We start from the raw sequence: 16,400 nt of genomic DNA on the forward strand, positions 1-16,400 counted from the left end.
GAACACCTAAAAGAGAAAATGTTAGCACGTTCTTACCTTCATTGTTCTGGTTTTTAGAGAGCTCAATCATTTCTTGCATGAATTTCATTCCATCCTCAGCATCCATAGGTGTAGCAGCCTGAAAAAAAAAAAAAAAAAAAAAAATGTATCATATATTTCAAAAATCGAAGCATACACTAAACCTATAAGTAGAAATTTTTTTTTTTTTTTTTTTTTTTTTACAATATTTTATTTTGTTCTAGCTGGGGATGGGGCATCCTACCAGATGCCAGACATTCACCTGCTATCTCATACATTCCAACCGAGAGACCTTTTTAAGATTCTAACCATCCTTTTAAGTGCAATTGTTTGCATCTCTTTTGCACTCGGTTCACAGGGTATATTCGTCAGGTGTTTTTTTTTTTACAATATTTTATTTTGTTCTAGCTGGGGATGGGGCATCCTACCAATTATTTCATTTATTAAAGTGGGTATGTTGACTAGTGGATATATTAGCTAGTACGGAGAAAAAAAGGGCCGAGATCGACTGAGGAAGTCATATAATCAGAAAGAGGAGAAAAAATTTGAGTTGCACTCAATTCCATTTCCACAAACCGATCGGGGAAAACATTCTCCCTTTTTTTTTTTTTTTTTTTTTTTTTTACTTTGGCGTCAACAAAGGTCATTTGGTGATAAGGATTAATGAATGTAAGAATGTAGAAATTCATTATTTATGAGGACGGCTCAACAAAAACGGGTTTACATTGGATTTGAAGGCTATTGCGTTGTATTCAATCGGGAAGCAGGCCAGCGGAACAGTGTTCGACAGGCAGGCAGTTCTGGGGAAAGTAGCTTTTTTTTCATGGAATCTGCATTTAGATTTAGGCACAGATAAAGAGTGGGGGAAATCATATATAGTGGTTATAGCTAGTCGAGTGTTTTTTTTGTGAAAGTTTGGCGAGGGGAGGACTAGAGATTGGAGTTCAGCCGAGCACTTGCCAAAAAAAATAATAGAACAGAGGCTCGTAACATCTCTTCAGTGGGAAAGAGGTTGCAGGGAAGAGAAAAGGGCATTACTTACTAGGTTACGAAGCCGATTTTGAACTCTGTCAAGGTTGGAGAGTGTGTTTTCGGGGTACTTTCCACTACGACAACCAATGATCAATAAGGACATGCTGGATAAAGTTAGTTAAACTTGACTGACCCGAATGTTTTTAAAGAATAACCGGACAGTAACTACGTTAGATAAGCACTGTTGAAATGCTGTTTTATTACCACTGTTGCAATATTTAACCTCAAACGCAAGAGAAATATGTTGTTCCAGAAAAGAACATGTAGTTTGTTTTTGTGTATCTGGAGAAACTTTTCACAGTGTTGCGAAAGGTTGTCTGGTTAGCTTTGCCTAAACTAGGGGCAAATGGGTGCTTGGTGAAAGTTGTTCAACCGCTGTAACGAAAATGCTCAAAGTCGTGTTTAGAATTAACAGCACATTTAGTGACAGCTTTAATGTTTTAAATAAGAGTTTGTACAGATTTTCAATATCCATTTTTCAAGGCCTTCCCCAGACAAAATTACAGGCTTTCAAAACAGAATTTGGGGTTTGTTTTACAATCCATAGTGATTCAAAAAAAAAAATGGTAAAAAAAAAAACAAATATACAACAAATAAATGTTACGATAGACAAGAAAAGTTACTTTGCAATCTACCTGCATCATTTTTTTTTTGGTAATTTTTAAATAGTTTTAAATGATTTTTATTTTATCTCAAATATTAACTCTCTTTACAGCTTTTAATTTTCCAACCAAGATGGCTGCCGTCTTGTCCATTTTTTTCCAGCCTGGACAACCTCATTTTTCATATTTTCAAGGATTTTTCAAGATAATAATAGAAATAAGGACTTTAAAGGCAAAAGTCAAAATTCAAGTAAATATATCAGGGTTTTGTAACGAGCTTGTTGTATTTGTGTATTATTTGGGGTTTGTTTGAACTGCTTTTTATTTCATCTCAAATATTAACTCTTTTCACGGCTTTTAAATTTCCAACCAAGATGGCTGCCGTCTTGTCCATTTCTTTCAGCCCGGACAACCTCATTTTCAGTTATCCCATAACCCCCGCCCCCAAAACTTTTTAAGTCTATGTGAACCCTGGAAATATATTAGGGTTTTGTAACGAGTTTATTGTATTTGTGTATTAGAAGAAGAACTGAGTTTTGCATGGGTTGCCTGGAAAAGATGCTAAGGGGTTAGTATGATCCTGCGAAAAAGTGGATGACCTACTTTTTACGTTTGAAACTTGGAGGGATGTTTTGACTCTCGAGTGTGTATCCGTTGATATCTTATATGCTTTTATATAAAGTGATGCGGTTCCTGGCTGATTAACTGTGTCGGATATATACCCGAGAGTCAAAATAATGGGAATATTCTGTTGTCATAGCCTTAGTAATTAAACAGTTTTCACTTAATGGACATTTATTCTTATTTCAGCAATTGCAATTATTTTTGGTTACACTATTGTTATCATTAGGTTCTTATTCAACTTGCAGTAAACCTTTTGTATTTTAGGATTTATTATATTCTATTATAGATGCTGCAAAATGGATGACATGTAGTAATTGTATAAAATTGCCCAAAAGTAATTGTCTGTATTTTTTAGATGAGGTGTTTTCATTTATTGAGATTGTCGGACTGACTTACTCATCTTGGTTGTTATCGTCACAACGTTTCAGACGTTTTGCCCTCCGGCCTTCATCAGGTGTTTTGTATAGAACTGGGGAACCGTTTGTTAGGAGTCCTGAACCCAACCCTTTATTATTATTACGGGGGTACCGTGTTCGGACTCCAGCTAAGCTTTGGGACATAGTTGCTGATTCTCTGTTTTGAATGTTTTGTAGTATTGTATATATAAATATTTCTTCTTCTCATGATGACCTTGATCATAAAAACGTTAGATATCATTTCAAACAGATTGCATCTTAAGTAAAAGCTGTATCGACCAGCTCTGTGTCAAGTTAGAAATTATTTAATTAAGCATTTAAGAAGGTTGTCGGACTGACTTCCTCATCTTGGTTGTTATAGTCACAACGTTTCAGACGTTTTGCCCTCCGGCCTTCATCAGGTGTTTTGTATCGAACTGGGGAACCGTTTGTTAGGAGTCTCAAACCCAACCCTTTATTATTTTTACGCACGTTGCAATTTGGACACCTCTGATAGAGAGAGAAAACCTTGAATAACAACATAGGTTTAACATTAACAAAAACCAACTAAGAATTGTCCTAGTAACATATGGCCAAGTGGTCCTAGACGTTGTATCAAAGTTTACAGTTCCCCAAAGGTGCTGAGTTCAATCCTGAACGAAGGCAGTGAAAAAGTAACATTCGAAACAGAGAATCAGCAACTATGTCCCAGAGCCTAGCTGGAGTCCGAACACGGTACCCCCGTAATAATAATAAAGGGTTGGGTTCGAGACTCCAAACAAACGGTTCCCCAGTTCGATACAAAACACCTGATGTAGGACGGAGGGCAAAACGTCTGAAACGTTGAGACAATAACAACCAAGATGAGGAAGTCAGTCCGACAATCTCAATAAATGACATGTAATAGCATGACTTCAATTAAAGAGAATTCGGGAGCGTGGAGTCCCCAAACATATTAGTGTTAAGGAAAAAAACAAAAATAAAAAAACAGAATTTTGGGGGTATCGGAATCTCTTCGTCTGGGGAAGGAATAACCAATTTGCGTGCAACAAGTGTAAGACAATGAAGATGGGTGTGGAGAAAGTATATTTGGATGGTGAAGTTATTGAGGTTGTTCAAAAGTTCTGTTATCTTGGAGCACGGGGTGGAGCAGGTGCAAGTTCAGTTCCATTACTAACCAGCAGAGCGTTAACTACCACTGCTGATCAAAGGAAAAGTCCATCAGGCTATCAGTGTGTGTGTGTGTGTGTGTGTGCAGTGTTACGGGGTATAAAAGTAAAACGGACTAGTAAGGGTCAAGGATAGGCGTTGCATGAAGACAAATGCTGTATAATGTTAAAATCTGGACAATACATGCAGAATAAGTGATTTTTATGAGATGGCCATGCTGAAAGATTGGATGAAAGTTTTTGAGTTAGCAGATGTAGGATAGTTGAAGTAGCAGGGTCAGTTTAACGGGGGGGGCGAGAAAAACATGAGATGAAAATGGTAAGTGTGGATTCGAGACAAAACAAAAAGGATAAATAAAAGATAGGTTAGTTTGGAAGTTAATTTTTTAAAGTTGTCTAACACATGCCAGCATGCAAAAACAGATATTAATTTGAATACAATGATGATGATGATGCAAAAATAGATATTAAATTGAACACAATGATGATGATGATGATTACAGAAAAAAATCAAAATTTAAATAATCTGTTGAATATGAAATGTTAAAGTTAATTTTGGAAAAAAAAAAAAAAAAAAAAAGTACTTATGCTCAAGGTGAGAATAATACTAATCCAGAACCCAGCCCAAGGCCAGATCAGTATTTTCTGACATTTCATGGTAAGCAGTGGAAACATTTGCCGTAAAAAGTAAACAGTGCCAGATGATGAATTCAAAACGCTGAAAACTTCAAGACTTACCGTAAGGTGGCGTATATGAAAGAAATTTTTTATTTTTCAAGAAACGTATATTAATTTTTTTTTTTTTTTTTTTTACAACAAATGTCTCCAAGAAAGAAATTTTTTTTTTTTTCAAGAAACGTATATTAATTTTTTTTTTTTTTTTTACAACAAATGTCTCCAAGAAAGAAATCTTTTTTTTTTCAAGAAACGTATATTAATTTTTTTTTTTTTTTACAACAAATGTCTCCAAGAAAGAAATTTTTTTTTTAAGGCAAAAAACATAGAAACAACTATGAATGAAAATCAAAATTTTTTTTTTTTTTTGATGGAAATTAAGTTCTTTAGGGTTCTTTTGCAAGAAAAGTTTCAATAAAATATTTTTTATGACCAAGAAAAATTTGAAAACAATTTGTTTTTTTATCAAAAATAATATCACTGATTTCTTTTTCCTATAAACAAAAACATTGTTAACAGCTGATCTGCTAATCACAGACTTTTTCCGAATGCTTACTGTAAACTGTTGGAAGATGCCAGTGCGATCTTGGGTCAAGTTGTGAATCATTACTAGGCGAGATTTGATGTCAAAACCAATTAAGTTTATGCACTAGGTAGATTTACCCGCACCAACTACTTAGATTTGTTTGGAATCATTTTGTTTCAAAAATAAACTGCATTGAACAAAATGACTAACAAAGTTTTATTTTCATTTGATAATTAAACTAAATTTTTGGATGGTGCTGATGATGGCAACATTTGCCATCAAATAGAAAATCTTCCCACTCCTCTCATTTATCTAAATTACAAATATATATATATATATATATATATATATATATATATATATATATATATAAAGATAGTCAACATCATGAACTTTGGAATATAGTCTTTATCATTTAATCACACACACACTCACATATATATATATGTATGTGTGTGTGTGTGTGATTAAATGATAAAGACTATATTCCAAAGTTCATCATATTGACCATCTTACAATTTATTCCTTTAATTCAGTCGACATTTACAATTTTTGACAGTATCTGTTTTGCAGCACAAAACCAATCAATTATTATATCAATTAGTGAATCTATTTTGCCCTTAACTCATCAGAAGAAAAGGCAACAATCAATCCATTAAAAGGAAATAAAGTACATTTGTTAGAGAGAGAGAGAGAGAGAGAGAGAGAGAGAGAGTGTGTGTGTGTGAGAGAGTGTGTGAATTATAGTGTAGACATGTTGACCAGAAGTCAAGATTAGCCGATTTGATTGCGTGTGAGTCATGTGATCAGGTTAGCTGAATCATTGAGATTTGGTTGCGACTTGGACGAAAGCGGACGGCTTCGCCGTTGTCTCCTCCCCTTCGCTGTGGGGGGGGGGCGAACGCTGACGTGATAGAAATAAGACCTAGAAGAAAAAAACAACACAGGCCAAATTCACTTTCCACCTTCTGCAAAACATCTGGGAAAGTGAAATAAACTATAGAACCGATTTCTTGTCTTGGTGTGAAATAAATCTTCGTCCCCAAAAACAGGTATCAAGTCTCCCTCCCAGACGAGAATTTCCAGATGGACCAACGAAGAAGCAGAGGTATGTTCAAATGACATGTCACACACATATTCACACTTAACAGCATATGAACATATGTAATAGAAAGGCATGATTAAAATTTGAATTTTAGAAATAAAGTCACTAAATCCAAATATATATATAATTATTTACTATAATAATTATATATATATATATATATATATATATATATATATATATATATATATATATATTAATATATATATATACATATATATAATTATTTATTATAATAATTATTAAATACCTACAGACACTAGTGTTTCATCTTTTCGGGAATCATCAGTGCAAAATGACACAATTACTGCTGTTTGGGGGATTCAAACCCGACAACAAAGTCATCTCTGACTTCATTAGCAAAGAACAAATCATCTTGGGCAACCTTAACCGCAAGAAATATCGTTAAAATTTAAACATTTATTTTTTAAATGTCTTAACGTCTGTCAGAGTGATCTAATGATTATAACATCATGATCTGCGCATGCGAACTAAAGTGATTGACTTTATTTCAAGTGCTTAACGATAAAAAACGAGTTTCTTAAAGGGGTGGACATAATTATTTACTACAATAATTATTAAATACCTACAGACACTAGTGTTTCATCCTTTCAGGAATCACCAGTGCAGGGTGACTTGATTACTGCTGGTTGGGAGATTCAAACTCAGCAATGAAGTCATCTCTGACATCATTAGCAAGGAACAAATCTCGGCCAACTGAAAATGCAGGCTTATACATATATATTTTTTTTTCTATTAAAAATATATTAAAACGAACTCCTTAATATACTCAGGTATGGATATGCGAGAGACTCTATGAAGGTTAACTAATTTACATATTTCTTTGAAAAGCAAACATTCATTAATTAATAATTCATTTTTTTTATGACTTGTTATTGGAGGATTAGTTTCATTTACCGATTACACTCAGTTTTATTTATGCATAGTTCCTACATTGTGAATAATTGCATAGAATTCACAATTAAAACCGTCTAGCAAATGCACATTTATTTATATAAACCTCTTTATATACAAGTGACCCTGTCTGTGTGTGAAGAATGGTCTCTACTAGACTCCTCTGTCAATTTTTTGGTCTACAGACTTGAACCTTGACATAAAGGGAATTTAGACCCGTGAAACAAATTCGCAAGGAGTAAAAATAGATAAATGGTCAAAATTTGGGGAAAAAAAACAAAAAAGAAAACAGTGACCTTGGCAGGAATAAGTCGACTAAACCTGTTACTACTACGCATATGCAAATATACAGTTATAGGTAGAACATAATTTTTTTGCAGTTTTTGTATACATATGGATTTATATATTATTCCTTAATTGGAATTCGTTTTGAGATGAGCATTATATATATTAAAATCTTGTAATCGTCCCATCACTTGTATATTTTTAATTTTTAAACGTTACTTCTTTTTATACATTTTTGTCTTCCAGGCGGAGTAAAAATCTCGATGCCTTCCTTGTCTCCAACAATGACAGAAGGAGTTATCGTCAAATGGCACAAAAAAGAAGGTAAGAAAGCAAAAAAAAAAACCTAAACTTATTTTTGTAAAAATCTACGTAGAATGTGAATGCAATTTTATGTTCATGCACACTATAAGTACATATGTTTAAAAAAATATGTTAAGAAACGCTTTAGTAAGAGTTAAAAACATTATTCGGAAAAGAAACACAAATAGAGGTGAAAGTCCTTGATATGCGGAGTTTCAAACAAATACTTTCCTATATATATTATTCCTTAATTGGAATTCATTTTTGAGATGAGCATTATATATTTATTAATTTATTTTTATTTCGGACTATTATTCTCATCTTTATTAGTTGTTGTTTTTTGATCTTTTATTGGTTTGTTTATTCACAATGTTTCAGCCAACTATTGGGTGGGTCTGAAGATAGCGGTTTCAATCCCACCCAAAGCGTGCCAGAGGTTTACTTGGCCAAAATGTGGTGAGACGACAACAACTACGGATGGCTGAGAATGCAGTTAGGAGATTCGAAGTTCCTATCCGTCGCGGTTACCACCTGACGAAGGCCAGAGGTATAGTTGGCCGAAACGTTGTGAATACACAAACCAATAAAAGATGAAAAACAACAACTAATAAAGATGAGACTAATAGTCCGAAATGAAAATAAATTAATACATATGGATTTAGACAGTAACAGATACGGCTGGAGAGAGATATGTTTTGGCTTCACTTTGAGCTGATAGCACCCAAGTCATTTTTTTATTTACTTTTGAAATCGCTACTATACATTGGGTACAATATAATAATCAATAGAGAATTCACTATAATAAATATGAAATCTGCATAAATTAAATTATCATATCTACGCATATTTTACAACCGGGTAACACCAGGAGGGCTGCTAGTTTATAATATATATATATATAGGTCTATTTGAAGACCATGGAATTTTCATATTTTTTCATGTTCTTAATTTCTTGACACGGTGAGCAAGTTCTCAAGTCTCAAGTGATAGCATAGTATGGCTTATTTTTTTTTTTTTTAAAACAAAAGAATTAAAGCGACAATGGAAACTCAATTTTACCTATATATATATATATATATATATATATATATATATATATATATATATTAAGTAATGTGATTTATAATTTAAAATTTAAAAATCAAATTTTAATTAAATTAAAAATCCGTTTCATAAGAAGGAACAACAACAAAATCAATTATCTGTACGATCGTTTCGGAAAACAATGCTTTTTATTGTGGTATACATCAAGTTATGTAGAATAATTATATATAGTTTTTTGGTAAGCAAGGTCTCCTCATCAGCAAATTTTGGAGGGTTTTTATTGAATTTACATTAAAATACACTCAGCTCTTTAGACTATTGTTCTAATCTCCTTTAAATATATATATATATATATATATATATATATATATATATATATATATAAGCTGAGATCAGCTTACTTGCCTGGGGCGTTGAAACCGTCCATCCGGTTTATGACTTCTGGTTTCAAAAAATTTGTCTGCTTACCTATTTTATGGCCGCCCCCTGTTTTACATCCGCTATTAAAAGTAATGTAATTTTTAACCCTAAGATTTTTGTTCCTTAGAAGCGCTGGTTGAGTTTGAACAAAATAAATACATATTATATACGTTTGAAGCCAAAACAACGCATTATTACAAAATAAACATTTATTTTGTTTGAAATTTATATTGAAATTCATAAATATATTTCGAAACAAAGCCTCATCTTCAGTACATCTTTCTTTTTTTTTTGCCATATTGTTGTTGTCTTTATTTTGTAATAATGCGTTGTTTTGGCTTCAAACATATAATACGTATTTTATTTTATATAATTTAACCCTGTTTAGTTAAAAAAAAAAAAAAAAAAATGATTTAAATATACATATATAACTAATATGAATAATGACCTGCTGCCTTATGGTCCCCCCCCCCTCGCCAAACTTTCACGAAAAACACTCATCTAGCCAAAACCACTATCAATAATTTCCCACACTCTTTGTCTGTGCCTAGACTTAAATATAGATCCCACGAACAAAGCTTCTTTCTTAGAACTGTACGCCTGTGGAACTCTCTTCCAATTGCCTGCTTTCCAGCTGACTACAATCTGATTATCTTCAAGTCCAATGTAAACAAGTTCTTGATGAACCGTCCCCCCTAAATAATCCAATTTACAAAATTCCCACTACTTATGTTTACTACGCTATAATCACATTGATTAATGTATACCCATTCACCCTTATCCTCGAATAGCCTCCAAGCCTTGATAAGTGGTGATTCCTGTGTGTACAAAAAAAAAAAAAAGAATACACAAATGTTTGTGGGTGTGTATGCAAGTGTATGTGTGTATTGCTGAAAACAGAAAAATGTTTTAATTAACCGAAAAGAACTTACATCATCATCATCATCATCAGTCAGAGAAGTACGGATACTTATGAATTCGCCCTTAAGCACATGAAAAAAAACGTTCAACACATGGAAATAGATTAGATATATATTATGTAAAGTAACCAATGTCAAAAAAAAAAAAAAAAAAAAAAAAAAAAAGAAACACATGAAAGTAGCAGAGTAGAGACGCACCAGACGGACTGAATTTTTATTATCAACCGATTAACGTTCCTTAAAAAATTTTCTTCCGTGTTATTAGTCCTAAAGCCAATTCTCACAATGTAAAAATTAAAAATTCAACGAGTAAGAAAAAAAAAAAAAAAAAAAAAAAAAAAAAAAAGAAGAAATCTGTAGAAATGTAATTTTGCGGTCATTAAAAATCAAATCACCACTGAAGTAATAATTCTTCAATAGTGGAAACGTTTCATTCAATTGAGCTTTCAACTCTGATATTTTTTGGTTTTTTTTTTGCTTATGAAAAAAACTTAAAACATTAAGTCCGCCATATTAACGAGCAACCATTTTCAATTGTGAAACGCGGCCATTTTTTTTTTTGTATACAAATAGATACACAGTATCGTGCGCTTCACTGAAAAAAATACCTTGAAGTAACCTGAAAAAGAAATTGTGCATTAACGAAATTATTAAATTTTATTTACATTTTTTTTTATTTTTTTTTTATTACATTTTCACCCCAAACAAGGCACATTGCCACTTTGGTGTAGGGGGCTACTATCAGGGGAAACATCTACTGGGGTACTATGTAGGGATTAGGGCAGCGAGATGTTGGTTCACGTTGCACTTGAACTTATGCATGTCAGTACAGTTGGGGAAGCAGTGACCTGGAATGGAATTCCAAAGTCTAGCAGTTCTGGGGAAGAAACTACCGGAGTAGAAAGATCTTTTACATCTAGGGATCTCTACAGTGTGGGGGTGGGATTTTGCAGCTTGTCGGGTCTGTCGAGGGTGTTCACGTCGTGGGGGCACAAGTGCTTGCAGTTCTTCAGAGCATTCACCATTATAATACTTGTAGAACAGGCAGAGGGATGCAACGTTTCGACGATGGGATAGAGGCTGAAGTTTAGATGCCAGTTTAGGGCCTATCAGATTTGCGACTCTCTTTTGAACCCTGTCAAGGAGCGAGAGACTAGTAGCCGATGCACCGGCCCAAATATGACAGCAATACTCCATACATGGGCGAATAGTGGCCTTATAGAGGTACAGGATACTTTCGGGTGTTAGAAGTTTTCTAGCACGGTAGAGAGAGCCCACCTTCCTTGCAGCGGCCCTGGCAATGCCCTCGATTGTAATCAAAATTTTATCAAAATAACCCAAGATCAAGTCGGGGAATATTCCATTACTATTTAAAAAAAAAAAAAAAAAAAAAAAAAGACACAGAAGCACATCTTTGATTACTCATACTCCCCGAAAGTACTTCCTTTAAACTCCCCGGCCTAACGTTTACAGGGAACATGAACTGGAATAGATACATTGAGAGCATTGCCAAGGCTGCTGCGAAGAAGGTGGGCTCTCTCTACCGTGCTAAAAAACTACTTACGCGTGAAAGTATCCTGTACCTCTATAAGGCCACCATTCGCCCATGTATGGAGTACTGTTGTCACATTTGGGCTAGTGCATCTGCTGCTTGTTTCTCACTCCTTGACAAGGTTCAAAAGAGAGTCGCCAACCTGATAGGTCCTGAACTATCATCTAAGCTTCAGCCTCTGTCTCATCGACGAAATGTTGCATCCCTCTGCCTGTTCTACAAGTATTTTAGTGGTGAATGCTCTGACGAACTACAAGCACTTGTACCCCCCCTCGACGTGAATACGTCCAACAAACCCGACAAGCAGCTAAATCCCACCCCTTCACAGTAGAGATCCCTAGGTGTAAGGTCTTCTACTCCAATAGTTTCTTCCCCAGGATTGCTAGACTTTTGAACTCGCTTCCGAGATTCTGCTTTCCAAACTGAACTGACATGCAGAAGTTCAAGTGTAATGTGAACATACATCTTGCTACTCATCTCCCTTATGTTCCCGATAGTAGCCTCCTACTTCAAAGTGGCACTGTGCCTTGTTTGGGGTGAAAATTTAATTTAATATATATATATATATATATATATATATATGTGTGTGTGTGTACATTTCCCTACACAATAACTCTCTCAATTTTAAGTCTACAGACTCGAAATTTGATATACATGGTACTGAGATTTGGGAAAATCTTTGGGGTCGGTTTTCGGACAGAAATTTGGCTGTTAAGGGGTCAAAGTTCAACGATTTGACCTTTAAGAACTCTACCAAACTCCTCCGACAATTTTGGGTATTTTATTTATTTATTTTTTTTTTTTAATAATCAGGTACATTAGTTTCCATTCGATAATAATCCACTGAAACTGTAAAAAAGACAAAAATTTAAATAGGAGGGGGAGGGGGGTTCTGTTCGTACACGTGAACCAAAAAAAAATTTTAAATCATATTTCATATTTTCGGTTGTTCAAAGCAAAACACAATATTTTCAAAAATTTGATCACTGGTCAAATTTTTTAAATATTTATATGGTTAATAACAAAATAACTAAACATGTAAGGAAATTTTTTTTTATAATCAGTTTTCCAATTTAAAAATAATTCCATCTGGAACAAAAAAAAACAAAAACATCTGTTTACAGCCGTGCTATTGGTGCAGCAGTTGATGAGGATGCTGCTGCTCTTACTAATACTACACTCAAAACGATTTTTTTCCGGGTATCGTGATTTTTAAATTTTCTATCTACCACAAAAGAAAACAACATAAAATTATACTTTTAATGGATAAAAACAGTAAAAAAACATTTTATTAAACAGTGGGTGGCCAGAGAAATTTTTTTTCCAAAATTTTCAATATACGTCACAAAGTCTTTTTTTTTTTTTTTTTTTTTTTTAACATGACAAAAAAACTAGTATTCAAAAGTATTTCGGATGCCCCCAAACTATTAAAAGTGACATCTTTTCTGGTTAGTTTCCAAATTTCATGACAAAATTCTTAATACAAACGCTGTACAAGCATTTACAAATCGGGGGAGGGGGTAAATACAAAATCTTACCAAAAACGCTGTTTTATGATGTTCAGGATTTTATTTTATTTGCTTAAAACTCTAAAAACATTTTACATTATTATTAATTAATGCATTTGAACGGACATTCATTTCCAAGCAAAATGGTGGTATTTTGAGGACTTAAACTACTTATGTTTGTAAAATATGACTCAGGCCGCTTCAGTCTTGAACAGACTAAGGATACCCACGAAGGGTTGCCTGCGCGGGAAATTTTTGTGGCAAGAGACGACATTGTTAAATACCAGTGGCAAGTGAAGTACAGGACGACTGGAAACAAATGCCGAGATAAGCGGAGAGCACATACAGCGCCTAAAATTCCCAAATGGTCACCCATCTGATACTAACCAGGCTCAACGTTGCTTAACTCTGGTGATCTGACAAGAACTGGTGTGTCAACGTGATTATGCCGTATAGATACGGCAAAATATGACTATTTCAGCAGAAACCCCTTGAAATCTGATTATCGTTTTATTGTCCATGGGGATTGCTACTTATAGTCAGGACAGCAACAAACACATAATCTCCCTTGTTTCCACAGTTCTCGCAACGTTAATTGTTACAATAATATTTATGCATTAAAAAAAAAAAAAAAAATAGCAAAACTTTTGCTTCATCGAATTTCATAATTTTTGGATGTACGTAATTAATATTGTTTTTGCTTAAAATGACATATTTTAAAAAATTTACGCTTTACGAGGGGCATGCAATAAGTAATGCCCCTGACCCACTTCCCATAGCAGTAGAGCAATGAAACTTGGCACAGTTATTAGTCTTTCTCTACATAGGAACCACCCAGAGTTATGCATTTCTCCCATCGTTTGATGCAGCTCTGGAGACCGTTTTTGTAGAACACTCCATGTTGGTCCTCCAACCACGACGTGACTTCAGAAATCAAGGCTGCATCATCTGGGAAACGCTTTCCTTTCAAAAACAACTTCATGGCTGGGAAGAGGTGAAATTCAGAGGGTGCAAGGTCAGGAGAGTAGGAAGGATGGGGAAGGATTTCATAATCACACACCTGTGCTTTTGATCTGGCTACATGCGAGTTGTAGACCGGAGCGTTGTCCTGCAGGAGGAGAGTACCTTTGATGATCTTGCTTCGCCTCTTGATTTTGATAGCTTCCCTTAATTTCCTCAAAAGTGAAGCATAATAGGCTCCTGTAATTGTGGTACCCTTTGCTAGGAAATTTGTCATCACTACTCTGTCCTGGTCCCAGAAGACTGTGAGCATGACCTTGCCAGCGGAGGGCTGCACCCTTGCCTTCTTTGGAGGTGGTGAATCCAAGTGCTTCCACTGTATTGACTGGGCTTTGGTCTCTGGATCATAGTGATGGACCCAGGCTTCATCCTGTGCAATCAGTCTTTTGAAAAACTTTGACTCATCTTCTTGGCACATCTCCAAATTCATCCTCGAGCACTCGACGCATTCTCACGTTTGGAATGGTGTGAGCAACCTGGGAATCCATCTGGCAGACACCTTATGCATATGCAAATGGTCATGAATGATAGTTTCCACAGATCCTCTACTAATCTTGACATCTTGGGCTATTGGCGAATAGTAATGCACCGATATTCCAAAATGGCAGCCTTAACTTGACGAACAGATGCCTCATCAATGGCAGAAGGAGGGGGGGGGGCAGGTCTGGAAGCTGTTTCCACATACTTCCGGCCATGTTTGAATTCACGATGCTAGCGTTTTACAAGGTCATATGATGGGGCATTATCACCATAAGTTTCTTTCATTTCATAAAAAAGTCTCCTGTGGTGTGCGTCCTTACAAATACAGAAACCGGATCACTGCTCGATATTCAACAGGCTCCATTTCACACCTGATTCAGTTCAAACACCTGTAAAACAGAAACCACAATTAGTTCAGAGCTGTAATTTGCCACATAACCCGTAGAGATATAAATCACTGCACATGCAAAATTTCAGCTAGATCAGACAAATGGAAGTGGGTCAGGGGCATTACTTATTGCACACCCCTCGTAGTCAAATTATAAAAAAGCACTCAAAATATGTGAGGAGTTTTTGGTTCGGAGATTTGAGAATTGGAGTATTCTATTGCTTTCAATTTTCAGCTGACTCCTGCACGTCGAAGTTGGTAGTCACTTACCTCGGAGGCGGTGTGCAGCAGTTGTATGCGTCCATCTGTCATTGTCATCAAACGGATACCCATACGCCCAAGAATTTCAAGTTGTTCCTTGTTACCAGCCATGAAGTCGATAGCCCGAAACCGACGGCGATTGCTGAAAAACAAAGAAAAATAAGAGATTCATGTTGTTTGCTTGAAGCATTGTAATACATATAAATATATATATATATATTTTTTTTTTTTTGATTCATCCAGCCTTGACAGACATTAGTGCTTTTCTTTTAATGATTTGGAATTCATTCCATTTGCGCTTTTTTCCAAGGAACTCTGCCTTTTGGATGATTTTGGACCATTTGGAATTTACCCATTGGATTGAAATTTTAAATTCGACCGTTTTGGATTTTACCATTTTTGGATTTTTACCCTTCACCGGACTATCCATTCATGTGAAATCTTTTTATCATTTTTCTTTTGCCTCCTGTTCCCCTTACCTCACCCTTTTTTTTTTAACCAAGTAAGATCTTTGACTTACTTGTAATTTCATTAAATACTTTTATATACAAAATCCGATCCTGCATTTTGCTAATTCCTGCCCTCTGATGAGAAGGAGAGTATTTCTTCGAAACTTCGCGGATTAAGGACTATCCACTTATCTTGTGCTTCCTTTTTTAAAATTAAATATGTTTTAAACTCTTTTTCAAGATGTCTTTTAACATATTTTATTAATCATTTGTTCATATATATATATATATATATATATATATATATATATGTATATGTATACACACACACATTCAACCCAGCTTTGCTCGGGCCCTATGTACTGTTCATGAATTCATGTGTATATCCTACATCTAAAATTTCATGTGTTTACACCCAATATTGGCTGAATAGTTTGCTAGAGACTGTAAAAGGTAAAATCTTTGACCCCCTTACCAGCCTAATTTTCAGCCAAAATCAGATTAAAAACTATGTCTGAATACCCTTTATGTAAAATTTCATATGTTTAGACTAAAAATTGGCTTAGTAATTTGGTGAGCACTGCAGAATTTAATTTTTTTAAACTTTCACCCCAATTTTGACCCCTTTATTGTTTTGGGCTCAAATCAAATTAAAAAGTTTGATCCATGTCCGAGTAACCGATATCTAAAATTTCAAGTGTTTAGATCC

General features: G+C 34.7%; 1 protein-coding gene across 2 annotated transcripts in view; it reads right to left on the reverse strand.

Moving 5' to 3' along the window:
• Positions 1-16,400, reverse strand: part of LOC145268651 (ER degradation-enhancing alpha-mannosidase-like protein 3) — a 157,871-nt gene that overhangs the window by 26,659 nt on the left and 114,812 nt on the right. The window contains exons 16-18 of one of the 2 annotated variants that reach the window (XM_080124134.1): positions 15,252-15,384; positions 10,046-10,096; positions 37-118 (exon numbers count right to left, since the gene is read on the reverse strand). In XM_080124134.1, coding sequence (XP_079980260.1) covers positions 37-118; positions 10,046-10,096; positions 15,252-15,384 — 266 coding nt within the window. The remainder of the gene's footprint in view (positions 1-36; positions 119-10,045; positions 10,097-15,251; positions 15,385-16,400) is intronic. The other variant, XM_080124135.1, reaches the window with a different exon arrangement.

This window comes from Euprymna scolopes, chromosome 44 (genome assembly GCF_053919585.1).
Source record: "Euprymna scolopes isolate OS-2025 chromosome 44, ASM5391958v1, whole genome shotgun sequence".
In the NCBI taxonomy this organism is placed as follows: Eukaryota; Metazoa; Mollusca; class Cephalopoda; order Sepiida; family Sepiolidae; genus Euprymna; species Euprymna scolopes.